General features: G+C 37.9%; 1 protein-coding gene across 3 annotated transcripts in view; it reads right to left on the reverse strand.

Annotated features, from left to right (window-relative positions):
- The window catches only part of tbc1d32 (TBC1 domain family, member 32), a 173,442-nt gene that overhangs the window by 99,906 nt on the left and 45,781 nt on the right, over positions 1 to 27,755 (reverse strand). For all 3 annotated transcript variants that reach the window (XM_052024592.1, XM_052024591.1, XM_052024593.1), the window contains exons 15-23: positions 25,035 to 25,127; positions 24,585 to 24,727; positions 22,503 to 22,627; positions 21,975 to 22,176; positions 20,386 to 20,468; positions 15,396 to 15,534; positions 13,591 to 13,678; positions 7,820 to 7,938; positions 3,805 to 3,924 (exon numbers count right to left, since the gene is read on the reverse strand). In XM_052024592.1, the coding sequence (XP_051880552.1) occupies positions 3,805 to 3,924; positions 7,820 to 7,938; positions 13,591 to 13,678; positions 15,396 to 15,534; positions 20,386 to 20,468; positions 21,975 to 22,176; positions 22,503 to 22,627; positions 24,585 to 24,727; positions 25,035 to 25,127 (1,112 nt within the window). The remainder of the gene's footprint in view (positions 1 to 3,804; positions 3,925 to 7,819; positions 7,939 to 13,590; positions 13,679 to 15,395; positions 15,535 to 20,385; positions 20,469 to 21,974; positions 22,177 to 22,502; positions 22,628 to 24,584; positions 24,728 to 25,034; positions 25,128 to 27,755) is intronic.

A 27,755-nucleotide genomic window follows, 5' to 3' on the forward strand; every position in this document is an offset into this window, starting at 1 on the left:
CACTTGTGCTTTGGATGCTAATTTGGTTCCCAACTCATAGTATGTGAACAATTGATACTGTTGAGCCCAATCTTGCACCTAATAAATTTAACTTTGAAACTATTAATTTAAAATAAAGAGAAGTTACATTCTTTACTGTATCTTTCAGTTTGTTACAGACTGATGGGTCGAACTCATATTTCATCTTGCTTAATAAAATTAAATGATTAAAGAACATTTCAAAAAAAAGTGTTTGCAATGATATTTAGTTAGAAATGCCAGTGGGTAACTCTTGTCAGCCTCCTCCTAAAATTCTTGCATCAGAGATTTCAGTCTTCACTCAATTTGATTTCTCCACATGACCTGAAGAAATGGCTGAGTACAATGGAAATGTCAATGATTAGGAGCACTGACAGTATCTCAGTTTACCTGTTATTGTGTCCAGAACATCTACATGAACCCAATAAAGTGGAGAATTGCTTAAGTATTTTCTGTTCACAAAACAGAAATCCACCTGTCAATTACTACTCAAACAGCCATTTTCTTTTTGATCAGTCAAGAGCTATGGGAATCACCAGCAAAGCCGGCATTAAATGCCCATCCTGAAATGCTTGAACTGAGTGACCTGCCAAGCCATTTCAAAGGGCAGCCAACAGGCAATTACCATATTGTTACGTGGGTCTGGAGCAAAAGGCAAGGATTGCAGAATTTCTTCCCTAAAGGAATTAGTGTTTTTAAACAAAAGAAAAGCAGTTACATGGCAGGCATGACTAATATCTGATTTTTTTTTTAAATTAGGCAAATTTAAATGCTGTAGCTGCTATGACGGAATTCTAAACTCACTTGAACCGACAGTTCAGGCCTTTGGGTTGCTAGCCTGGTAACTAAACAACAACCTAGTGCACTTTCAATCATCAACAATGCAATGGAAGGATTCATCAAAAGTATCCTTTAACAACCAGTGCATCCATATTTAGGTTAGGTTCTTAATCTCAATACAGTTTGATCTAAATATGGACAAAAGAGCTGATTTCCTAAGGTAAAGCGAGAATGACTGCATTTAATGCTAAAACAGCAATTGCTCGATTAACATCAAAAAGGCCTAGTAAAATCAAAAGTTAATGAGAATCAGAGGGAAGACTCAGCAATGGCTAGAGTCATATGTAGTTTCAGCAAAGATGGTTGTGGTTGGCAGAGGTGCCCAGGACATTGCTGAAGAAGTTTCACAGAGAGTATCCTTGACCTAACAATGCTGAAGAACTGAAATTCCCTCCATCCAATAGTGAAACTAATTGTATCTGGATCTAGCAGACTTGTTCAGCTTCTAAATTGGGGCCTTAAGTGACAAGTAGCTTCTGTGACATTCAATTATCACAGCCAATGGCCATCTCCAACAACAGAGAAAATACCACCTCACCATGAAATTTAACTATCAAGTCCTCCAACATAACCATCATTGACCTGAATCACCCACATAAATGCAATGCTTACTACAGCAGATCAGAGACTGGGTATCCTGCACTGAGTTGTTCACCTCCTGATTCCCTGAATCACTGACTGTACATCTTCTTCTTAGGCGATCCCTTGGGAATGGAAGATGACTTACTTCCTCTCCAGTTTGTGGGTTCTGAAATGGCTAATGAGAAAAATGTGGTATAATGGAATATAGTATTCCCCATTTGCACGGATACTTGTATCAACAAAACTCTGGAGCTTGACAAAGCAGTCCTTTTATTAGCACTCCATCTACTGAGTTAAACCCTTATTGCCTCCACTACAAGCTTACATGTGAACACGTGAATTGTGAGCAGGGGTGCGTCACTTGGTCCCTCAAGCCTGCTCTGCTATTTAATAATATCATGGTTGATCTAATTATAACCTCAACTCCTCATTCCCCTTCTATACAACTTTTCACCTTTTTGCTTATCCAGTATCTATCTACCTCTGTCTTTAAAATGTTCAAAGATACTGTTTCCACCACCCCTTGAGGAAGAAAATACTAAAGGCTCACAAATTTCAGAGAAAATATTTCACCTCATTGCTAACTTAAATGTGTGACCCCTTATTTTATTTTTCCATGGCAATTGTGTGTACACTCTGTAAAATATATTGTAGCTAATTTCTAACGCCCCTTTTGCTGGGGAATAGAAGAGAAATTATGGTACAACTTTATAAAGCATTGGTTGGGCCACAGCTGGAGTAATATATACAGTTCTGGTCACCACACCACAAGAAGGATATGATTGCATTGGAGAGGGTGTAGAGGAGATTCACCACAATGTTGCCTGGATTGGAACATTTCAGTTATGAGGAGAACTGGACAGGTGGGATTTGTTTTCCATGAAGCAGAGGAGGCTGAGGGGTTGCCTGATAGAAGTGCACAAAATTATGAGGTGCAAAGATAGGGTATATGGTAGGAAACACTCCCCCATAGCAGAGGTACTTAAAATGGAGAGCATAGGTTTAGGGTACGGGATTTATTGGGGTTCCGAGGAAGAAATTTGTGATTGAAATCTGGAACAAACACACTCTCTGAGTGGGTGGTGGAGCCAGGTCCTCTTACAACATTTGATTAGTATCAAGACAAGCACTTTAATCGCCAATGCATTGAAGGCTGCAGATCAAGTGCTGGTAAATGGAATAAAAGGTACCTCGATGGTCGGCATAGACATGCTGGGCTGGAGGGCCTATTTCTGCTTGTATGACTCTATGAATAACATTTAAATTATTTACCAATAACTCAGAATTTATGGCATAATATTAATTACTCTAGAAAAAGTGCTGATGAGCCACCTTCTTAAACTATTGCCATTCATCTTGTGAAGAAACATTTACAGTGCTGTTGGTTGGGGATTTTCAGGATTCAGACCAGTGACTATGAAGGAATAATGATATTTCTCCAAGTCAAGATAGAGTGTTATTTGATGAGGAATTTGCAGATGGCACTGTTCCCACATAGCTGTAACTCTCATTCTTCTGCAGGAAAACTCTAATAATCCTGCACCCTCAGAAGTTTGGTTGTGCTAGACTGGTGGATTTTTCCACACTATTGGACGTTACTGCTATTAATACTCCAGGACATTTCTAATTCAGTTTTGACACATGGGTTTAATAAATTGTCCAGTGAACCCATTAGGTTTAATCTGAGTGTGGTAACGAGGCACAATTTGTTTAAAGGGACTTCAGAAACAGGGCCCCAAAGAGTTTAAATGGAGTGTGGGAAACAGGGCTTGTTGTATTTAAAAAGGGGAGGTGGGAATGGGTCCTGGTGAGTTTAAAGGAAGCACAGGGAACCGGACACTGGCTAGTTTAGAGGGAGCGCAGGAAACAGAGACTCCGTGTTTAAAGGGACTATGGGAAAAAGGACTCCAGTATGATTAAGCAGAGAAAGATGCTGTACCATCTGGATTTCCAATCAGATATCAGATAGTTACTGCCAGTGTTAAAGTTGTGTATTAGGGAATGCTTTTAAAGAAGCCTTTGTGAATTGCTATAATGCATTTTGCAGACAGGTGCACACTGTAGCCTGGTGCATTGATAATAGAAGTGAATGCTTAGGGTGAAGAATTGGGTGCCTATCAAAGGTATTGCTTAGTCCTCAGTGGTGCTGAGTTTCATGAGTGTTGCTGGAGCATCATTCAACCAGGCACTTTTATTTCTAAACCCAAGTAATTGATATTAAAAAAAAATGCCATTTCTTGTTATCAGAAGTAAACCTGCAGATAAATTTTAAGATAAATAATTCTATTTTAAAAATATTATACAGAACAAATTTTAAAAATACATCAACTATAAAGTATTTTCAGGAAAAAAAGTTCCACTTACAACAATTGAGCTTGGCACTTCACGTAAGGAGTATACCGCCTTGTTTGGCAGTGGCAGATTACCAATAAGTTCATAGACAGCTTGGTAAGATGAGAGTAGGTTTACCAGAGCTAGGAATGACTTAAAACAAAGAGAATTTATGTCAATATCCATAAAGCCTAAAAAAATCTTTTAGTAATATGGAAGAAAAATTCTCCAAGATAAAAACACAGAACCAAAAAACAAATTGTGCAGTGAAGTGTACAGCATATAATTTTGGAAATACAAATCATTGACATCACACTCATAACATGTTGGCTGTTTTCAGTCAGAATATCCCAACAGCCACACCTTGCATTGAAGCACACCACTACGACAAAATTTTTCCTGTAACTAAAGTAAACTAATGTATGCCATCTGCAAAGCCAATACAAGTTTAATGATGTTCTGATCATTGTACAAGGACTGATATTTAAATAACTGCAAATATGCTACCATAACACTCAAGTTGTCGATTTAGCTCAGATCACATTCCCAACTGAATCAAAAGGACGACAGCTCAAAATTCACTCTAGCCATATGAGCACATTACACATTGGTCAACCTCTTTACACTGGTGAGGGAACATAATGCTGTCCTTCAAAGACTATATTAAACAAAAGATCCTGTCTGCTGTCTCAGGTGGATCCATATGATAATGTTATATGATATGAAGAAACAAAAGATGGTTCTCCCAATTTATCTTTGAACCAAAACCAGAGCATTATTATTTGTGCTATCTGCCCATTTTCTACTTTACAACATTGACTACATTTCATGGTCCAAAGATACCTTGGGATATCCTGAAGTTATCAAAAGCAATTACTGGTAAATATGCTTTCCTGCCAAAGGTCAAGTGGTATTGGATTACCTTTATGACTAAATATTAACACGGTTCTGCTGATGGAATGTAAATAATCAAATTAAGAGATTCTCAAATTCCTCCTACTCCACCCCCCCCCCCCCCCCCCAATAGAGTGGTATAAATATTTCTTCCCAACTCAGGTCAGCACTTGAACATTTTAATTGCCTCACAGTTGTAACTAAAAATTTGTGAATAAAAAAAATGGTTGCTCAAACCAGCTTTTGCCAGTGTTAATTTTACCTGCAAAATTGCACTTTATTCAGATAGTAAAATGTCAGTTTTACATTTCGTCAATTAATTATACAAAAAATTTTAACAGTATCCTGAGCTAACTACAGTACAGCCACTAGCAATAATCATACACAAAAATATATTAATTGAATTTGTTTTCATTGATAGCTTTCCCTTTTTATCCTGATAAAACTGGTACCTTGTGCAGTTGCAACACCTTACTGCAGCTCACCCGAGTGGCACTATTCACACAGGAGCCTCAACAAGGTATTCTGAAGCCAAGTCTAATCTTGTCCTCACTTTATATCCATATAGTGCCACTTTTAGCATGTATTGTGATGCCCATATCTTTGCTCGCTTTTAATCAGCAGAGTCCACAAATCAAACCTGCAACTTTCATTATCCTAAGTGGCCCAGCTACTCATTCTACAAACCTGTAGGACTATCACTTAAACTCAGAAGCGATCTCATCAGTTCCTCTTACTGTAGTGCTAAAATAATGATTGCAGTATTTCACTACTTTAAAAGATTATACATTCATATAGTAACTAGAACAACACAGAAACATTTCAAGTGAAGTAAAATCTATCAGGAGGTTAAAAATTAGCTTTTCAAAATCAGATTATGCCACAGGATTTAATTTCAAAGAAATGTTTCCCATTTACACTGTAATCTAATGAATATGTTTTTGGACATTCATTAGGAGAGCAGGCTAATGCAATATTAAAAGAGAATATTTTCTGTCTACACTCTACTAATGCAGACTTTTCCCCACTGGGAAATAAATGGATAGAAAATCATAAGTGACATGATCATAAATCCATGATTTCTACTGGCAGATCTGCCTTCCTTTTACAAAAATGCGAACATAAAATTAAAGAAGAATTAAGATTAGGTCCTGAGATTGTTGATTTTGGAGTTCTTAATCATAACATCTTTAAATTTTTACAGAATTGTAACAATTTCATTTAAAATAAAACAATATACAACTTTTGATTATTCACTTTTTTTAAGTGCTGACCATTACATGCAGATTCTGCAATTCTGCATCAGGGTCAGGATTGTAGAGACAATTAAGAAATAAAAATGAAAATAAACCTGTGATATATCTCTCTATCTAATAATTACCATGATTACTGAGTATACTTCAAAACAAAAACATCTTCCACAAGAAGAAAGTGAGACTTAACAATGTGGAAAATTGCAACTCGTTCACTTCTTCTAGCTAATGTAAATTCTGTGTTACTTTAATATATTGATTCTTCATCAGGATAGCTCAGTTCTCAGGTTACATTAGGAACCTGGGTTCAAATTCACCATAGAACAGCAGACTAAAAACTTTGTCTGGCAACAGAAACCCTTTGTGAAATAATCACTTCAGTTAATTCATATAGCAGAAAATTTCCCTGATCCAGAAATGCCAGTTTGAGAGGTGACTGAATCCCTGTTAGGAGATAGAAAACTAATATAGCAAAAATGCTAATTTGACCAGAGGGCACATAAGAACATAGGAAAAATAAGCAAGAGTAGACCATCTGGCCCCTTACACCTGCTCTTTCATTCAGTAAGAATATGGTTAATCTTTTATCTCTGTACCACTTTCCACCACTCACCCCATATCCCTTGATTTCCTTAATATTCTAAAATCTATTATCTCATTCTTGAATATACTCAGTTACTGAACATTCTCAGCCTCAAGGGTAAAGAATCTCAAAGACTCACTATCATTTAATTGAGGAAATTTCTTTTAATCTGTCCTGAATGGCTGATGTCTTATTTAGAGACTCTGACCCTTGGTTCTAGACATCCTAGCTAAAGAAAAAAACACTCCTGCAACTATCCTGTCAAGTTCAGTTGAAATTCTGTGTGTTTCAACTCTCAGTGATTTATGTGCAAGTATACCCAGGTCCCTTTGAAAATATACGCCTTTCAAATTCTCACCAATTGGAAAAATACTTCTACTTTTTTCTGCCAAAGTGGATGGTGTCACATTTTTCCATATTTTACTCTATCTCCCTTTTCTTACCGTTTCATTTAACCTAGCTCAATCACCCCCGAAATCATCCTCACAAATCAACATTGCCACCCAGCTTTGTATCATCAACAAAGTTGGATATATTATACTTTGATATAGATTGTGAAAAGCTGGGCCCCTGCACTGATTCTTGTGGTGTCCCAGTAGTCACAGCTTCTCAAAATGATCTGTTTATTCTTATTCTGTTTTCTGTCTTTTTAGCAATCCTCAATCCACATCAGTATTTTACCCCAAGTCTTAAGTGCTCCAATATTGTTCAATAGCTTCTTTGTCACATCTTATCAAAGGCCTTCTGAAAATGTAAGTCCAGCACATCTACTGGTTCTTTTTTACAAAAATTTCTAACAGATTTGTCAAATATAAACCCATGCTAACCCTTTGCTTTCCTATTATCACTTTCTAAGTGCCCTGTTCCACTTCCTTTATAATAGATTCTAGCATTATCTCTAGTACTGTTCTGTTGTTTTTTTCATCTTCCTTTCAATAAAAACTGGAGTTAATTTCACTCTGTGGGGAACCATCCTCTGATCTATGTAATTTTGGAAGATGACAGTCAGTGCATCCACTACATCCATCACCACCCCTTTCAAAACTATGGGATTGAGGTCATCAGGATTTATTAGCTTCCAGTCTTATTAATTTAATTAATACCATTTCTTTTATTAGTGATAATTTCCCTTAGCTCCTCATTCATTCTATACCTGTTGCTGCCCACTATTTCCAGGCACATTTTACCATACTTTATCTAGCCTTACAGAATTTGCAGTGACAGGGAATCATCTGAAATGGTAAGCATTTTGTTCCTTAGCACAAACACAATTATGTTGGTTAAAATCCAGGGCTCCATTTCAAACTTTCTCCCTTACCTTCTGACAACTTCGGTCTATGGGCTCCACAGGAGTGGGCTTAGGATTGATCATTCTAGCATCATCTCTTCCACACTCCAAAACAGACCACAGTTCCATTACAAGTGCTTTGATGAACCCTAACAGCAAAAATATTACATTATTCATACATGAAAATATGACATTCAGAAAAAAATTGCATGTCAAAAACCTGAGAGCTACTATTAACCATGCTGATTAATCAGATATTCTATATCAAATGGATTGTCAACACAGCTAAAGCTATTCACATACTACTTACTACCTTGTATATTCATTCATCCTGTGGCTAAACTGGTAATCCTACTACTCAAAGCATACATTTTTCAAAAATGTTTAAGTCCAGTGTCATCAATAGAAGTAAGGCTTGCACATTTAGTTATGTTCATTTGAGGTGGGACATAACATTATATTGTAAACCTTCACCCAGTAGCATTGGTTATGGGATAACTGTTAGAAACACGGAAGTTAAAAAAGTCTAGCACATGTAATAAAAACAGAAAATTATGGAATATTTAGCAGGTCAGGTAGTACCTACAGAAAGGGAAGCAGAGTTAACGTATCAGATCAGTGACCTTTCATCAGAATATCTGATTAATCAATACGATATTCACTAGCTCTCTGGATTCTGATAAAAGATCAAAGCCCAAAACATCAACTATGCTTCTTTCTGCACCAATGCTGTTTAATTTGCAGAGTATTTCCAACATTTTTATTTTTTTTTACTTCCAGCATGTTTTTTTTATTATTCTGGAATTTGGTACTTTTATTTGTAAGGTAATGGGAGAGATTCTGGAGTCTAGGAGTACAGGGACATAAGGATTATGCCAAATGGGAAAACTACTCATTTCTTAATGCAAATCAAAAGAGGCTTGTGATACTTAAAAAAAAATCAGGGGAATCTCAGCACTCCTGCATTTGTGTTATCAGAGCATTTAGATGTGAACTGCAACCACAAAAGGGAATGTAAAGTAGTGGGTTATCTTAGAGAGAAAAATGCCCAATTTCCAACCACCTTTATCACCCTTTCTCGCTATCATTTTGTTTATATTACCACACAGAACAATTCAGCACAGAAACAGGGCCTTTGGCCCACCATGTCTGTGCCAACCATGATGCCAGTCAAGTCTACTCTATCTGTCGGTATCCCTCCATGGTCTGTATCACGCTTATCCCTACCTGTTAAAGTGTTAACACACACAAAATGCTGGAGAAGCTCAGCAAATCAGCCAACATCTATGGTGGGAAATGAACAGTTGCCGTTTCGGGCCAAGACCCTTCATCAGGACTGCAAAGAAAGAGGGCAGAAGCCAGAATAAAAGAGTGGGGGGGGGGGAGGAGCACAAGCTGGCAGGTGAGAGGGGAATCCAGGTGAGGGGGGGAGAGGCAGGTAGTGGGGGTGGGTGGGGGAGTGGTAGTGATCTGAGAAGCTGGGAGGTGATAGGTAGAAATCTGATAGGACAGGACAGTAGACCATGGAATAAAGGTAAGGAGGTGGGGTACCAGAGGGAGGAAGGTGTGAGTGATGGGCAGGATATGAGGGCAGGGCAGGGAAAGAGAAGGGGTAAAGGGGCAAGAGGGATAAGGGAAAACTAAAAGGGGTGGTGGGAAAAACGGGGGGGGGGGGGGTTGTGGGGGCGGTTGTTAGTTGTTACTGAAAGTTAGAGAAATCGATGTTGACTCTGTCAGCTTGGAGACTACCAAGACAGAATATGAGGTATCGATGTTGATGTCTAAATGCCTCAAACGTCACTATCGTATCTACTTCTACCACTTCTCCCGGAAGTGCATTCCAGGCACCTACCACTCTCTGTGTAAAAAAAATTTGCCTTGTGCATCTCCTTTAAACTTTCCCTCTCACCTTATACGTCCTCTAGTATTTGACATTTCCACCCTGGGAAAGAGACTCTGACTATCTACGCCTCTCATAATTTTAAATACCTCTATCAGGTCATCCTTCAGCCTCTGATGCTCAAGCAAAAACAATCTAAGTTTGTCCAACCTTTCCTTAGAGCTAATACTCTCTAATCCTAGTGAACCTCTTCTGCACTATCTTCAAAGCCTCCACATCCTTCCTTTAATGTGGTGACCAGAACTGCACGAAATACTCCTATAGTGGCCTAACTCAAGCTTTATGCAACTCCAACATGACTTCCTGACTCTTATAGTCAACAACCTAACTGATGAAGGCCATACACCTTTTTTTTAACCACCCTACCCCTTTATGCTAACACTTCCAAAGAGCTATGGACTGGCAATCACAGGAGCCCTCTGTACATCAATGCTCCTAAGGGTCCCACCATTTACCATATTCTTTCCTCTTGCATTTGACCTCCCAAAATGTAATACCTCACATTTGTCCAAATTAAACTCCACCTATTTCTCCACCCAAATTTCCAAATGACCTATATCCTGCTGTATCCTTTGACAACACTCTTCACTAACTTTCTTACTGATCAGACCACCTACATTTCATCCAGATATCATTAACCATGAGATATCATTCAAATCCCAACCAGCCCTCAACCACAGCATTCTTTCTTTGTGGTTTTTTTCAGCTATCCTGCCAAACAAGACCCAAAAAACAAGATAAGAATCAAAGGTCCTTCTGCTAGGTTTTGTTTTGTTATATGATGACACTTAAACCTAAGAAGTGCTGTCAAAGCTAAGATGAACGCTGATGTAAAAAGGAAGCAGGCCAGTACAGACATCAGGATAGAAGGTGAGTATGAGCAATTGAAACAATAATGGCTTGAGGCAGCCTAGAAGTAAGCCAACTGTAAAGAGAATCAGAGAATAAAAAGAGAACCATAAAACTTATAAGACTAAGCGCCTCACTTGTTCAGTGACATTTCTAAATTAATGAATACTTGTTACCGATACAGTAACCAGAGGAAAGAGTATTTATCCCATTGAAACTTATTATAATATTTTTTCTTAAATTTCCTTCACTTCAATTATGTGATAATAATCCCAATATCTACAGTAGAGAATTACTTAAATAGTACCAAAAAGTTGGATTTTCTTCATTGAACTTGCAAATTTATAACTGGAATCAAATAAAGATGTAAATATAATGGGAATATTTGAGTGGGACTGTGGTGAAAATTTATTGCCAATGATCAACATCTATACAGATTGATTATTACAAAGAAAAACAAAGCAAGTTTTTTTATCCGCAAAGAGCATCTTTGGAATATCACACAAAAGTCCTGCTGGAGCCAAAAAATAAATCTACCCTACTGAGCTGATTGCTACTCGGTTGGAGAAGTCCTACTGTCATTTGAAAGGGACTATCTAGGTGTTTATAGAGGATGAGAAAGAAAAGAACAAGAAATTATCTGAATCCAGGCTCCAGCTGAAGAGTTGCAGCAACCCAGTTATAACCAATCAAATGAAGTACAATTCCTATTACTGAGCTTTCACACAAATTACAACAGATTAGCGAAACAGTGCTTGATGTCTGATCAATCATGGAGTCATAGAATCATCAGCATGGAAACAGTCCATTCAATTCAAGTCGTCCAGACTGACCAGTGGGTACCCTTCTGTATTAATCACAACTATAAAAGCTCCCAGCGCTTGGCCAACATGGCCTTTACTGTTCAATAATGGGAAAAATATATGCTTGTCCACCCTATCTGACAATAATAAACCAATACTCCCCTCATAATTTTATGCACTTCCAACGGATCACCCCTCAGCCTCCGCTGCTCCAAAGAAAAGAGCCCAAGTTTGTCCAGCCTCTCCTGATAGAACATGCCCTCTAATCCAGGAAGCATCCTAGTAACCCTCCTCTGCACCCTCTCTAAAGCCTAGACATCCTTCCTGTAGTGAGGTGACCAGAATTGCACACAATACTCTAAATGCAGCCTAACCAGAGTTCTATAGAGATGCTTCATAACTTCTTGACTCCTGTACTCAATACCTCGATTAATGAAAACAAGCATTCCATAAGCCTTCTTTACCACCTTATCAACCTGTGTAGCCACTTTCAGTGAGCCATGGATTAGCACCCCAAGGTTTCTCTGCTTTTCAACACTGTTAAGGGTCTTGCCCTTTAGAGTGTACTGCCTCTTGACATTAGTCCCACCAAGGTGGGACACCTCATATTTATCCGGGTTAAGCTCCATCTGCCATTTCTCTGCCCATATCTGCAACTGATCTATATTACGCTGGATCCATCGCCAGTCTTCTACACTATTCACAACTACACCAATCTTGGTATCATCTGCAAACTTACTAACTAGTGCTTGGTACAAATTTGGCCAAACTACATGGCTTTCAACCTTTTACAAAGAATTTACAAACATTTGAATTCCATTTGCTCCATTTTGGTTAATTCCTCTGTCAGTTTCAGAGATTTCCACACTCTGTTCATGGAAACACTTTAAAATTCCATCATTTAATATTTTCTCTCCTCATTACTCTCTTCCAAAAATACCTGTTTGAATTGCATCTACTAATGTGTTTGCCCATATCACCAGCTGACTATCTTGAAGGCTATTGCTATTGTTCTTGGTTTATTACATTTCCAAGTTTTCTGTTACCTGCAAAGTTCAAAATTGTGCCTTCTACTCACAAACATAAGTCATTGATGACTATCAAACATACCAACAATCCTAGTACCTAATCCCGGGTAATTTCACTGTGGATCACCCTCCAATCCAAAAAATGTTAATTTCAACTAATTATATATCCATGTTGCTGCTGCTCCTTTTATTCCCTTGTGCTTTAGTTTTGCTAACACAATTAATATGTTGTTCTTTATCAAATTTTTTTTTAACGCTACACAACATCAAATGCACTGCCCTGATCTTATGTCCCTACTGCATTAACAAGATGCTCAAGTTAGTGAAAAGTTATATGTCCTGCCAGGTGTCTATCTCGGGAGGATTGGAATATTATGGTCACTGTCTGCATTATTCCTATTTTACTTCTCTCATATTAGATGATATTAATGTTATATACTATCACCTGGGAACCTTCGTGCACCCTAATGGTGATGTTTGGTACTCTTCATTCAAGGCTAGGGATAGGAAGGTGGCCTTTGAGCAACTTACCTGCACTCAACAGTGGCAGGCCTGTATTCCGGGCAACAGATATTTCAATGTTGGTTGTTAGGGTGGGTATTGTGGATCTGGATGCCACTTGTGGAGGAGAAGGTAGATGAGGATGGCACCAATGTGAGGAGCAGAGGGAAACAGGACAGCATGTGGTCTGGGGAGTAAAAGGAGGGATTGATGGGCATCATATCATGTGGTTAAAGGATCAAGGATTGGGGACCAGGGACTGGGCAAGGGTGGGCGGTACAGCTGTACACTAGGGAGAAGTGAGTATAGCAGATTGGAGATCTATGATCTTTTTCTGAACATTTCTGTATTGAATAATCTATGGTCAATTAATCTATGCCTTGTCTAAGGATCTATGACTCAAAATGGGTCTCGGGGCATTGAGAAGGTGGACAGGCCCAAGGATTTGATTTGGTTAAGTAACTTGCTTACCTACAGGTGTCCTGGGTCAATACTACAGAATAAAGAACATATCATCCTATGAGTGCCCTATGATAAGCACTCCCAGGTAAATATGATCCAAGGTCACCTATTATGCTCCAAAAGGAGTATTAGCATTGCATGGGGAATTACTTCATCACATGCATCACTGAAATCACAAAGGATACCCATAACAATTCAGTTAAATTAAACTTCCTTTTTGTTTTAGATTTGGTAAACTTCCCTTCAAACAATATTTACCTGAACTTTGCAGTGCCACGATGCCAGGAGCTGTTGCAGCTATTTGTGTAACCATTACTCCGTATCCAAACTTTTCACATTTACTGACCTACCAAGTTAAGAGAAAAATAGGTAAATTTTCTACATCTGGTATAGAATTTGCCTGATAATGATGGCAAAACTGACAACATTTTCAGTCATTACTCCCACTTAGATAGCAACTTCAGGAATTTGGAGAATTTGCTATCAATTTTTCTGCATGGAAACCCTAAAGTTGATGTTGGCAGTGTGTTGCTGGCCAGCAGGCACCTCATGGAATTCAGCACAGGAAAGGGAACTTGGGCTAAACACCCCAAATTTACATCCCAACCTCACACCAAAAAAAAAGTTGGTTTGGTCCAGGTAAGAGCTTGCAAACGATCTTTTCCATTTGATTTGAATGGAAGAGAACAGCTGCAAGAGTCTCATGTAATTTCAGACTTTCAGATAGAAGGCTATTTTAAAATTAATAACCTAAAGTTTTCTAAGAATTTATTTTAAACTCCAGTTGGTTTATAAATTATGGCTTCTAAATTTCTCAAAAAAATGTCAATTCTTTTCACAGTTTTGATTATTCTAAGTTTGTGTATGGGAGCTGAATTGAGCACCCCGCATGATAATCATTATAATCCTCTCAGTGGCTTCTGCAAATTTCTTGATAGGTTTGCCTGAGGAAAATTTAGATTTTTTTTTAAGATCATCAGGAACAAACAGTGCTCATTACTGACTGCAACATTTGTCTAAACTACATGATGTTAATTCATGATTGTCAATAAGTGGCTTCCTATTTGTAATCAGAATATTGGTCTTCTTTAAAATGTTACCACTGGAATTTAGGTTGTGTATTACAAATCAAAGAAATATGTCATTATTCTGGAATAGATAAATTTATATAAGTAGAAGTGATTTGAAAAAATAATGATATTTTTAAAAGTAAATGTCTCCCAGATTACTTCCAATTGTTTAACTGGTTAAACAACAAGCAAATAATCCTTGAGCAGTTCAGTGTGGAACTGCTAGCATTTCCCAACAATTTCCAGCCTTACGAGTCCAACACCTGAAGGGTACCCAACTCACAACCTTGTTGGTCAGAGATACAAAGCATAACATTGTATGTGCACAGAATGATACAGAGAACAAGAAGTCGGAATTCAACTGAGAATGAACTAGGATGCCAAAGCTGTGCAATGTCTGATTCATCTTAAGCCACCAGATGCAGAATGAGCTGTAGTCAGTGCAAGTATACCAAAATAAAGATAGAAGCTGGATAAAATGAACTCTGAAGCAGGTTATCAGTGGAAGTTTGGAAGCAACTGAGAGTGAACAATCAGTCTGACAATACAATTTTTGTAAGAGAATTGAGGGTGATAAATTGAAAACAAATTAACATCTTAATATGGAAGCTGCCAGCATACTTAAAAGACAACAAGCAAAAGAGAAGGTGACAAAAGACAGTATCATCAGAGTTCCACAAAGTGGTTGTGCCTTCAAAAAGTAGAGAACTATGCTAAAAATATATAAGCTACATAGGGACAGACAAGAATGTTAAGATAAAAAGGTGGAACCACAGAGAAAGAGCCATGTAAAAGAATGAATTTTCAAATGTTTTAAATGCCATTTGATGAAGTAGAAATGTACCGCAATTCAGAACTAATGAGGAATTCAGATGATAGTGGATAGAATGATCTAAAGATAATATTTCAGAATGATGGTTACATAATTTTGTAGAGACTTAATACAGATCCATTCATTCCCAAGTAATCAATGCCCACTGACTCTATACAAACCTGAAGTTTTTTAGTGAACCTGCTAAACATATAATTCACACACTCATTGATTGCTCCAGTTTGCTGCAGAAGTAATAATCCTTTTGGAGTGGCAGCAAAGTTTAACAGATTGTCCAGGAGCATTTCTTCCAAGATCATCCTGACAAGAGAGTTAAAGGATTTTGTTTTTATGTTAGCTGGGAAATTAAGACATGTTATTCAACAGTAGTTCAAATGAGATTTTTCCTAACTACAATAATGAAGACAAAAACTGACAAATGTTAAGATATATATAAGGACAAAAACATAATTTCTAAACTTCTTAAACCATTAAGTATCAATATCTATTGTGTATTTATGTGTTTATCAGTAGTCCTTTTACACAAATATCAATAATTTTGATTATTTCTATCTTAAATTATTTCAATTTTACTGTATTATTCCAGCCACGAGATGTGGACAGCACCAGTAAAGCTGATCCATTTTGTATTGCCCCTGAGAAGGTAGTTACCCAGCTGGTTCTTCCCTGCCTTTTCAAATTTCGGTCAACAGTATTAAAATTTATTTTTCTATAGTTAGGAATATTACATAAAGTAAGTTTCTTTTATGTAGAAGTAGATTTTTGCCTTTGCCATCTCACAAGTGACTACCAATGGAAATAGCCCAATTTTCATTCAAAAATGAAAACAAGCATGTGACTCAAGGGATGGTTATTCCTGTAAGATTACTGCTCAGGCAACAAATATGAAAACCTACTCTATGACTAATTTACACTTGATTTTTTAGCATTTTTGCTTTACGTGGGCTAGGCATTATACTATAACTGCAAGATCTGTTTGTTTCAACAAACTAGTAGACATGTACATCCTCAGGAGCATGGACACAAACTTCAAGTTCTTGTCTGCTGAGGCTGATGAGACGTACCCAAACTTGTATCAATGTGATATATTTGCATTCTCCATATCCACCATTTTAACCAGGAAAATTCCTCACTATAGAGGGCCAGCCACTCCAGCCAGGTATAGCTCTGCTTAACACACTAATGTTGTGGCCTGATGATGCAATCAGCATAACTATTCTGTTTTACCTCAGGAAAATGGAAGTTGAGCAAGACGTTAAACATGCAACAAACAGCAGAATGTCCAGAAAATGCTAAGAAAATGCATTAAAAATATTTTGGTGATATTGTTTGTGGGCAATAGTATTCTCTTGCATTCCACAAAGAGTCTGGGACACCAAAGATTGCTTCCCTTTTTTTTAAAACAAGAAAAGCAGCTCCTTTCAGACAACCCCCAAAGCAATATCAGGTATGTCCTCATTTCTGATGGCTAAACCTGACATCACTTCTACAATTCTACAATTTTGGGTAGACACATTGGTCTGTCAGATTTAAATGAGACCCCATGTGAAAAAACAGGATTTAATATAAGAATATGGCTGTGTGATAGAATCTTACTGCTATAAAAGGGTTTAGACGGGGCGCAGTTTGTTAAGTGTGTTCAGGATGGATTCCTGATGCAGTATGTTGACAGGCTGACTGGAGGGAATGCCATATTAGATCTAGTTTTAGGTAATGAACCGGGTCAGGTGACAGATCTATCGGTGGGTGAGCATTTGGGGGACAGTGACCATTGCTCCATAACCTTTAGAATTGTGATGGACAGGGATAGGAGCAAAGAGGACGGGAAGATATTTAATTGGGGGAAGGCAAATTATGAGGCTATAAGGCGAGAACTTGGGAGGGTAAATTGGGGTGACATTTTTGAAGGGAAATGTACTATGGAGATGTGGTCAATGTTCAGGGATCTTTTGCAGGATGTTAGGGATAAATTTGTCCCAGTGAGGCAGAGAAGGAACGGTAGGGTGAAGGAACCGTGGGTGACGAGAGCGGTGGAACAACTAGTTAGGAAGAAGAGGGTAGCATACATAAGGTGTAAACAGCAAGGATCTGACAGGGCTCATGAGGAATATAGAGTAGCAAGGAAGGAGCTTAAGAAAGGGCTGAGGAGAGCGAGAAGGGGACATGAAAAGGCTCTGGCAAGCAGGGTTAAGGAGAATTCCAAGGCTTTTATCTCGTACGTAAAGAGCAGAAGGATGGCTAGGGTAAAGGTAGGTCTGATTAAAGACAAAGGTGGAAGGATGTGCCTGGAAGCTGTGGAAGTGGGTGAGGTTCTCAATGAATACTTCTCTTCAGTATTCACCAAGGAGAGGGGTCTTGATGATGCTGAGAACAGTGTAGGTGAGGGTAATGTTCTGGAGTATGTAGATACTAAGAGAGAGGATGTGATGGAGTTGTTAGAAAATATTAGGACAGATAAGTCCCCGGGGCCTGACGGAATATTCCCCAGGCTGCCTCGTGAGGCGAGGGAGGAGATTGCTGAACCGTTGGTTAGGATCTTTGTGTCCTTGTTGTCAACAGGGATGGTACCGGAGGATTGGAGGGTGGCGAATGTTGTCTCCTTATTCAAAAAAGGTAGTAGGGATAGTCCAGGGAATTACAGACCGATGAGCCTTACGTCTGTGGTGGGTAAGCTGTTGGAAAGAATTCTAAGAGATAGGATCTATAAGCACTTGCAGAAACATGGACTGATTAGGGACAGCCAGCATGGTTTTGTGAAGGGAAGATCTTGCCTCACAAGCCTGATAGGGTTCTTTGAGGAGATGACCAAGAAGATTGATGAGGGTAGTGCAGTGGATGTGGTCTACATGGATTTTAGTAAGGCGTTTGACAAGGTTCCGCATGGTAGCCTTCTTCAGAAGGTCAGAGGCCAAGGGATCCAGGGAAGCTTGGCCGTGTGGATTCAAAATTGGCTAGCCTGTAGAAAGCAGAGGGTTGTGGTGGAGGGAATGCATTCGTGGTGGAGGGAATGCATTCAGATTGGAAGGCTGTGACTGGTGGTGTCCCGCAGGGATCGGTCCTGGGACCTCTGCTTTTTGTGATATTTATTAACGACTTAGATGAGGGGGTGGAAGGGTGGGTTAGCAAGTTTGCAGATGACACAAAGATCGGTGGTGTTGTGGATAGTGTGGAGGGCTGTAGAAGCTTGCAGAGGGATATTGATAGGATGCAGAGCTGGGCTGACAAATGGCAGGGAGTTCAATCCAGAGAAGTGTGAGGTGGTACACTTTGGAAGGACAAACCCCAAGGCGGAGTACAAGGTAAATGGCAGGATTCTGGACAGTGTAGAGGAGCAGAGGGATCTGGGGGTTCATATCCACAGATCACTGAAAGTTGCCTCGCAGGTGGATAGGGTAGTTAAGAAAGCTTATGGGATGTTAGCTTTCATAAGTCGGAGGATCGAGTTTAAGAGCCGCAAAGTGATGATGCAGCTTTACAAAACTCTGGTTAGGCCACACTTGGAGTACTTTGTCCAGTTCTGGTCGCCTCATTGTAGGAAGGATGTGGAGGCGTTGGAAAGGGTGCAGAGGAGAGTTACCAGGATGCTGCCTGGATTGGAGAGTATGGATTATGGGGAGAGATTAAAGGAGCTAGGGCTGTTCTCATTGGAGAGAAGGAGGATGAGGGGAGACATGATAGAGGTATACAAGATATTGAGAGGAATAGATAGAGTGGACAGCCAGCGCCTCTTTCCCAGGGCACCAATGTTCAAAACAAGAGGACATGGCTTTAAGGTATTGGGTGGGAAGTTCAAGGGTGATGTCAGAGGGAGGTTTTTCACCCAGAATGGTTGGTGCATGGAATGCGCTGCCTGGGGTGGTGGTGGAGGCTGATACATTAGACAAGTTCAAGAGATTGTTAGATAAGCATATGGAGGAATTTAAGTTAGAGGATATGTGGGAGGAAGGGGTTAGATAGTCGTAGGTGTGGTTTAAAGGGCGGCACAACATGGTGGGCCGAAGGGCCTGTATTGTGCCGTATTGTTCTATGGTTCAAAATGTGAGATAGACCTGAAAGGTGTAATGGCAGGGAAGCCAAGACTAAAAATGCTCATACATTCAATGTATATAATCAAAGGACACACTGAGAAATACAGAGGTACGCCATAAAATTGTACAACACATCAACAGGCCCTTTGGCCAATGATGTCCATGCTAAGCTTTATGACAACCTACACTTATCCCATTTGCCCACACTGGGTCTGTATCCCTCATGCCTTGCTTATTAAAGTGCTGACCTAAATCTCTCTTAAATATAGTGATTGTATGTGTCTCCACTGACTTCCTCTCTCAGCAAGTTCCATCTGTCAACGATTCTGGGCAAAAAAACTTTCCCCTCAAATCCCCTTTAAAACTTCTTCCTTTCACCTTAAACCTCTGCCCTCTTTTTCTGATGCCCCACCATTGGAAAAATATATCTACCCTATTCATGCCTCTTATAATTTTATATACCTCGAAGAGGTCACCCATGAGCCTCTTTTGCTTCAGGGAAAACAAGCCCAACCAACCAATTTCTTCCCATAACTAAAGTCCTCCATGCAGTGAATCTGCTCCATGCAGTGAATTTTTCTACCACTGATGTACTATAGCCTTAAAGTATAAAGGCAAATTGACACACAGAAACTAAGTCAAAAATAAATGATCAATTAATAATTAGTCAAAGCTGATGGGAACAAAGCATACTTCTGACAAAATCTTGCATAAAAATGGTAGCAAAGTAATATAGCAGGGATCTGTGTGTGCTGAGGCCTAATCTCTTAAAGTGACAGATGTTGGTTTAAGCCTAACTCCACTTGACATTCGTCAGAACTATTTTCAATATCAGCCACTGGGCATATTATCTAACCAATGTTTAACAGGCAATATAATAATGGTGTGTTGCAGACTACCTGCCTTGATGTTAATTTGTATTAGCTTTGTTGGAAAATAAAACCATCTTACCAACAGGGAGGCAGGCTGAATCATTTACCATTAAATCTTGACTGGGCCTCATATTCAACACAATGCAGTTTTTTCATCTAGTGAACACCAGAATTTAAAATAGGGACTAAGAAATAATTATTGTTAACCAGCGAGATCACAGATGATTCCCAAACAAATCAGATATACCTACATGTTTTGCAATTCTTGAGCTGTTGAAGAACCTGATTCATTTCCTGCTACAGGAGTTGGTATCCGTTCTGTAAGTAAACTGGCCTGATTCACAAAATAAAAAATTAAAACTAAGTACAACAAAAGATCTCTTCAACTGATTAAATAATAACCTCAATCCATCTTTAAAAAAATTCTAGCATGCAAAAAATAGATTATAATGTCATTATATTTAACAGCATAAGAAAGTTATGAAGATGCATCCAATTAGAAAGCAAGAAATTACATTAGTACTCTAACTGCTTTAACAACTATGCAATATTTTTTTCAAAGCCTGAAATTAGGTCACTAATAAGAGATTATAAAATACACTTAGTTTAAGTTTAGTAAGCAACTGGGACTTAAAAAAAAAATTTGGATCTCCCATAATAGTGGCTCCTGTAAATAATGATACACTAATTTAGAACACCAAGGGTGCACACACCAAGTAGTATATCAACTACCATTTTTATTCAACATCAATTTACCTGTGCTTTGGAAAATGAAATACGTTGCTTCATTATACAGCAAATGAGTGTCCTTTGTATTTATTAGTATTCATCTCTTCTCTTTTCAGCCTCTCTTAATAGGTAGAAAGATGGATATAATGTATATCATATAGTAAGAGATATTTGGATTTTTTGCATTCTTGGTAGGGAGAATAATGATCCATAATGAAATGGGGCCGCTGAGAATTTGGAGGCAGACATTCATCTTATTGATATTTTAACAAATTGTTAACCTGTTTGGCTTAGCTGTTTCATAACTTTATTATAGCTTCTTTAGGAAGGAGTTTTCTATATAAATTATGCAGGAACTTGCTGTAAAAGTTGTCAAGGACTTTGAGTACTTTTGAATATCTGTGATACGCAGATGCTTTCAAGAACTGTTAGAAATCATTTGGATTATTTAGTGATTATTAAAAAAAATAGAAGTTAAACCAATTTTAAAAACCAATAAATTCAAGTAATTTTTTTTTAAATTAACCTTCTCCCTTTCAGCCATTCCTCTCCATTGAAAAGAATTGTCTGGCTGCTCCGTAACAGGTTTAATCTAGCAGAGGTTCAGCTGGCCAATTATCCAGAAAGTTGCTGGGAAACTGAGCAAATTCATACCATACTAGAGGATTTGTTTGGGAGTTCAATGCCAGAACTCAGCTGGGAAATTAGCAGCAAAAGTCAGTCAGCAACTTTGGGCCTTTTGTGCTTGTGGGTGGGATGTGCCCTGAATTTTCTAACATAAACTGGGGCATGGGAGTAAATACTGGCAGTTTGCTGCAGAACTGCCGTCATTTCTCAGCAAGTTCCAGTCCAGTATTCAGCACACCATTTGGAATAACATGCAGCACATCTCTGCTTTGTGATTACATTTAGTTCCGTTCAAGTTAATTCAGTTTCTTCAGCTTGATTATTATCTTATTCTCTCCATTCTTCCCACATTGACAAAACACTGAAAACATTTTTATTTTAAAAGAAGAAAGGCAATCATAATATATCATTACAGTTTTTCAGAAGAGCCATAGTAAGAAATACATGTTACAATGTAGGCAATTAGCATTAATATAAGTATTACCTTCTTCCATGCTTTAGAGATAGATTCATGTAGACCGTAGGGCATCAGAACTTCGAGACCCTCACATGTATTGTACATCTGACGGCAGACAAAAATGAAAGCCCCTTTCAGAGCTGAGGATGGTTCAGAGCCATCTAAAGCTGGAAGCTCTCCATCAAGTAGCCTTTTGGTAAATTCTGCAATTATTTGTGCAGCAGAAAGACTGGCAAAACAGAAAAATATACAACTCATGATGCATTGCTTATTCAAAATCAATGCTTTAATTTCTTAAGCATTATTCACTTATAATTTCTGTTTGCTATGTGGTTGCCGATTACTATTCTCAACTGGATACAGCACATGTTCATGCATTGGAAAAAAAGTCCTGGCTACAGTATTTTAACAATTTAACTAAAAGCACAATGATCTATTTCACGTGAAACTTAGCTGTCACAAGAGGATTTGAATTTTTGGCCAAGAGATAAAATAGCAAGTATTTTAACCATAAGGCAAACTATATTTCCACTTAAGTTTTGTGTACTTTCTTACCAATTTGTTGCAACAGCATTGTCATTTTCACCAAAAAGGAGCAACGAAAGTCCTCGGTCTGTAGAGGCTATCCTTGCCAAAATATCAGCTATGTTTATCAGCACTGTTTCATTACAGGTAATTATCTATTTATTGCAAAAAATTATCAAATTAATAAAACTTTTACTACAAAGCAAAATAACTAACAAGCAATTTAAAATTAATTTTACAAAAGCCGTTGTAGTATTTTCACACATAGAAAAACCTTTTACAGATTTTATGTAAAATCTTAAACAAGTTTTAAGGAATTTCATGAAGAGTATAGATAGAGAGAAACCAGTCCTATTGGTGGATGAATCAAGAACCAGGGGAACATAGATTGATGAAAACAAAAGAACCAAAAGTGAAATGAGGAAATTATTATTTTTTTCTACACACAGTGGTAGTAAGTCTGCAATGCAACATCATTGATAGGAGTAGACGTATATTCAAATGGAGTAATCGAAGGGGAGCTGGATAAGTATACAACAAGAATGAATTTGAAGGGCTGTGGGGAAGAGTACAGGTGAGTGGAACATGGAACTGGTCTGGGCTAAAGGGGTTGAATGGCCTCCTTCCACGATGCAACTGTTTTATGATTCTATAAGCATTGTTCCTCAGAAAATACTATTCCAACTGATCAAATGTAAAGGAAATCAAGCAGATATAAATGTAAGGTGCACAATGAAGAAACCTGCAGCTGATACAAAACTTGGAAATACACTGCATAGGGAGGAGAAAGACTTTGTCTCTATTGATGACCTGGTCAGTTGAGCAGAAACATGGCAAATGGAATTTAATAAAGTATGATATAATTCATCTGGGAAGATGCAAGAAGATGGCTTCAGTTGAACAAGGCTTACCTTGTTATATATATGTTAATATATAGAGAACACTGGTGACACCATATTTGGAGAACTTGTGTACAGTAATGGTTTCCTCCTTTAAGGTAGGATATTAATGTGCTGGAGAAGATTTACCAGGTTCACACTTAGAATAAATAGGCTGTCTTATGAGGAAAGGTTGAAGAGGTTGTTTCCGTTGGAGATTAGAAAACTAAGAGGTAACTTAATCAAAACATACAAGATAGGTCTTCATAGGATAGATGTGGAAGGGATGGGAGAATCTGGAACTACTTTTAACACTGTTTAAAAATAAGGGATCACCCATTTAAGATGAAGATAAAGTTTTTTTTACTCAGAGGATCATGAATCTTTGGAACACACTTTCTCATGGGGCAGAGTAAGCAGAGTCTTTGAATATTTTTAAGGCAGTGATAATATAGATACTTGACAAGCAAGAAGTGAAAGGTTACAGTCAGATCAATCAAGATCCTTTTAAATGATGAAGCAGGTTAGGCAGCCGAGTATTCTAGTCCTGCCACTAATTTGTCTGTTCTTAAAGGGATATACACTAAACGGGGAGGATATTGGGAAGCATGGAGAGACAGAGGAATTTTGGCGAGTATGTGCACAGCTCCTCAAAGACAGCAAGATTTGTAAATAAGATGGTTAAAAAGGCACATGGGATGCTTTCCTTTATAAGCTGAAACATAGAATATAAAAGAAAGGTCATGATAGAATTTATACTGTTGTTATTAGCTGCAGCTTGAATATTGAATAAGGTTCTGGTTACCAGTGCATTACACTGAAGAGAGTGCAGAAGAGATTTATAGAGATACTGAAAGGACTGGAATATTATAGTCACAAAGCAAGATCAGATAGTGTGGGATTATTTTCTTTCTTATAAGGGAGGTTGAGAGAAGACGTAATTGAGGTAAATTTGGTAAATTGGCAAATTTGGTTTGTTATTGTCACATGTACTGAGGTATAGTGAAAAACTTGTCTTGCATGCTGTTCATACAGATCAATTCATTACAACAGTGCAGTGAGGTAGTACAAGGTAAAACAATAACAGAGTGCAGAATAAAGTGTTACAGTGCAGAGGAAGTGCAGTGCAGGTAGACAGTAAGGTGCAAGGTCACAATGAGGTAGATTGTAAGGTGCGTAAAATGAAGAGTCCAGATAGCAAAAACACTGATAACATTTGAAGAAATTAGTGTACCTGTTTTTCTTTCAGCAATGGGACTATTGGAAAAAGAAGGGAATCAGTAATGATGCTCTTGTACAGGCACTCTGTAGCACACTCTTTTCCGCTACATAACATGCGCAATACTTCCATCACAAGATTTGCAGGAGCATACGAATCTGAATAAAAATATTTGATAAGTATTGAATGTTCACCATTTTATGGATTACCATGGCAGACTCAGTGGCATTTGAAAAGTAAGGATGTAGGCTGTTATTTCTAGCAAAGCTTTGACAAATGGATGGTTTTGTGATAAATTGGAGATTTGATGTAGAGGCCCTGGAATACATTAAAATGTCTTCACTTTTCAGATATTGCCAGAACCCTATGTATATTTCAGACATTTTCTAGCAAGTTTTAGTTGCATAATTTTTCTTTTCATCATTAAGTATATGTTGCAAAGAAAATATTGCAGTTGATTATTACCTGCTTGCATAACATTTCCATTCTGTGCTGTATTTGGGTGCTGGTACATCATACGGATCAACAGTACTAATAAGTCCATCAGAGATACTGGTTCTAGATTGTAAAAAAAAGTTATTTGTCCAATTATAATAGTGTATTTGAATAATTGAACCTTCTTCATTCCTTACTCCACTGTGAATTAAATAAAAATATTTTCCCTTGCTGTCCAGTTACTTCGGTTTTATTACTCTTTGATGCCACATTCAGCTAAATGTCAAAGGCGGTCACTTGCACCTCACCTCTGGAATTCAGCTCTTTGGTTTTGTCTTTATTAACCTATTTCATTACCATTCCTTTTGTCTTGCACCATCATCCTTTCTGTCACTTAAACACTTCATCTATTACAAACCCTCCCTTCACTCTTTCCTCCTACTACTCTACTTTCTGTGCATCTTAAAACTTGTTATTTTTCTGACTTTTTAACACTGTTGTTAAGTCATCAACCCAAAATATTGGGCCAGAACAAGCTGTCTATTGCCAATGATTCTGATCAAAATTACTGGCGTTCAGCTGTTGAAACTGCACCAGTGGATACTCTAGTTGTTATGCCATGGACTTCGATACATGCTGTGAAATGCAGAAATTTGGCATGCATCTAAAAAGCCTAAAGACTGAATAGAGTCATAGAGAGTCATTGGGTCAGTCAGTTCACTCAGCTAGAGGACTGCACATCAAATCCAACAGCAGTATTCTGGCTCATTGGGATTCCACAGAATTACATTCTTGGATCCTGCACCAGGGACAAGGTCTGAAACCCTGAAACAAGACTCCAGTGCTCTCAGTGGGGATTGCAGGGCAAAAATATAGGATGTAAAAGATAAGGTAAGTTACTTCTTTATAGTTATTTTGCTGCACTTTAATTATTTTTCAGTTTAATTTTGAATGAAAACATAAAAAAATCAACCAATATTAAATTTCCATTTCAGCTGTTTTAAAATATCTATACCATTAAAATCAATTACACCTTCATAGCTAACAAATCAACACAATTAAGCAGTCTGTCAAAGAATGTCAGGTACGTGCCAGGACAAGGTTTGCACATTGCTCTGTTTTTGAACTCCAAGATGGATAGTTGGATACATAATTGGAGTAATTGTCTCCACTCTTGTATTCAAATCTTCTTGCAAAAGAGATTGTGTAGAAGAATGGACAAAGCATAGGACCAGTCATAATCTTTTTGAATGGTAGAGCAAACTCAACAGGAAGTGTAGAGTCATAGAGTCACACAGCATGGAAACAGGCCCTTTGGCCCAACTCGTCCACGTCGACTGTGTTGCCTAGTGAGCTAGCCCAGAGCAAGTGCAGTCTACTCCTGTGCCTATTTCTTCTGTTATCCTACTTCTACATTCTGGTATTATATCAGAATATCAAGTCAAACTCTTCTAAATTAGTTAATCATATCATGGTGATACCACAAAAGAAAGTGCAAGAATAAAGAAAGAGGAATTAACACCTAACCAAGACATTTCACATTATTAATATCCATTATACAATCAGTATTTCCTGGCAATTAAAATTGTTGGTTTTAATTTGAAATAAAATAAAATGCATTTTCATCAAGGTTTGCATCAATACCTTCACTTATTTCAGCCAATTACAGAGCTGGTTATAAAATCATATTTTATTATTTCCTTAGAATTTTTCTTTTTCTCTAATACTTTTTTCAATCCAGCAATTTAAGAATAGATGACTAAGATGACAAAAAATGCATTTGCTTTATGCTGAAACCAAGATAAACATTTTTTGGAAGATAGCCATATGCCATTGCTGAAAGACATTCAATTCCTAAACATTAGGTAACAATATGCTCAGATTAAACTCAGTGTTTTGCTCAGAAGTAAGCGCTTTGATGCTGCTGATTTTTTTTTACTTCTTACCACGTTGCTATGGAGCTTTTGGTCAGGTTCACAGAACAGGTGATTACTGATACTGACATGATTCTTGATCCATGCCTGGACAGCAAATCTTCCCACGGTATGGAAAAGATGCGAGCTGGTGTACTGAGATGCAATGCTTTGGTACATCAATCCACACTCCTGTCAAGACTGATCTATAGCTATGCCTAGCATGACCGGTTTTGGGAAGTCGCAATAGAAAAATAAAGTGCATTCTATGGAAGCCCAAAAACCTGCAAAAATTTAGATCTGTAAAGGTAACTTTTGTACTTTTTGTGCAACAAAAAAACAAGCAAAATAGTTCTCTATTTTCTATGCAGAAACCCAAAGGATGTTCCACATGATCTAGATACAAAAAAAAGAAGATGGATATACACAGCAGGCATTTAGCAACATACAGTCTCAAATAATTTGAGATGGGCTAATGTATTAACAGAATAAATAAGATGAAGAAAATGAATAAACGCAAAGAAGGATTATCAGTTGAATCATTGCTGGTTGTTTTAATATATCACCTCAGTGAAAAAAGAGAAACAGCATTAAGCAAATAAAAGATGCAAAGAAAACTTGAATAAGGCCAACATTATGATATCCAAAAAGAATACAGGGAAATAGGTGATAGAAAGCATTGAAAATTGTCTTAACCTGGCAGTAAAATGTTCTCACACTTTTCTGAACTTGAGGCCTCACGGACAGAGAAATGTTTTTATCTCAATTTTTAATCTCCCTGTGTTTTTGACTGTAGGGAATATGGGCAGAGGTGGAGGGAATAAAGATGATGGAGAGC

The sequence above is a fragment of the Pristis pectinata genome, chromosome 10 (genome assembly GCF_009764475.1).
Source record: "Pristis pectinata isolate sPriPec2 chromosome 10, sPriPec2.1.pri, whole genome shotgun sequence".
Classification (NCBI taxonomy): domain Eukaryota; kingdom Metazoa; phylum Chordata; class Chondrichthyes; order Rhinopristiformes; family Pristidae; genus Pristis; species Pristis pectinata.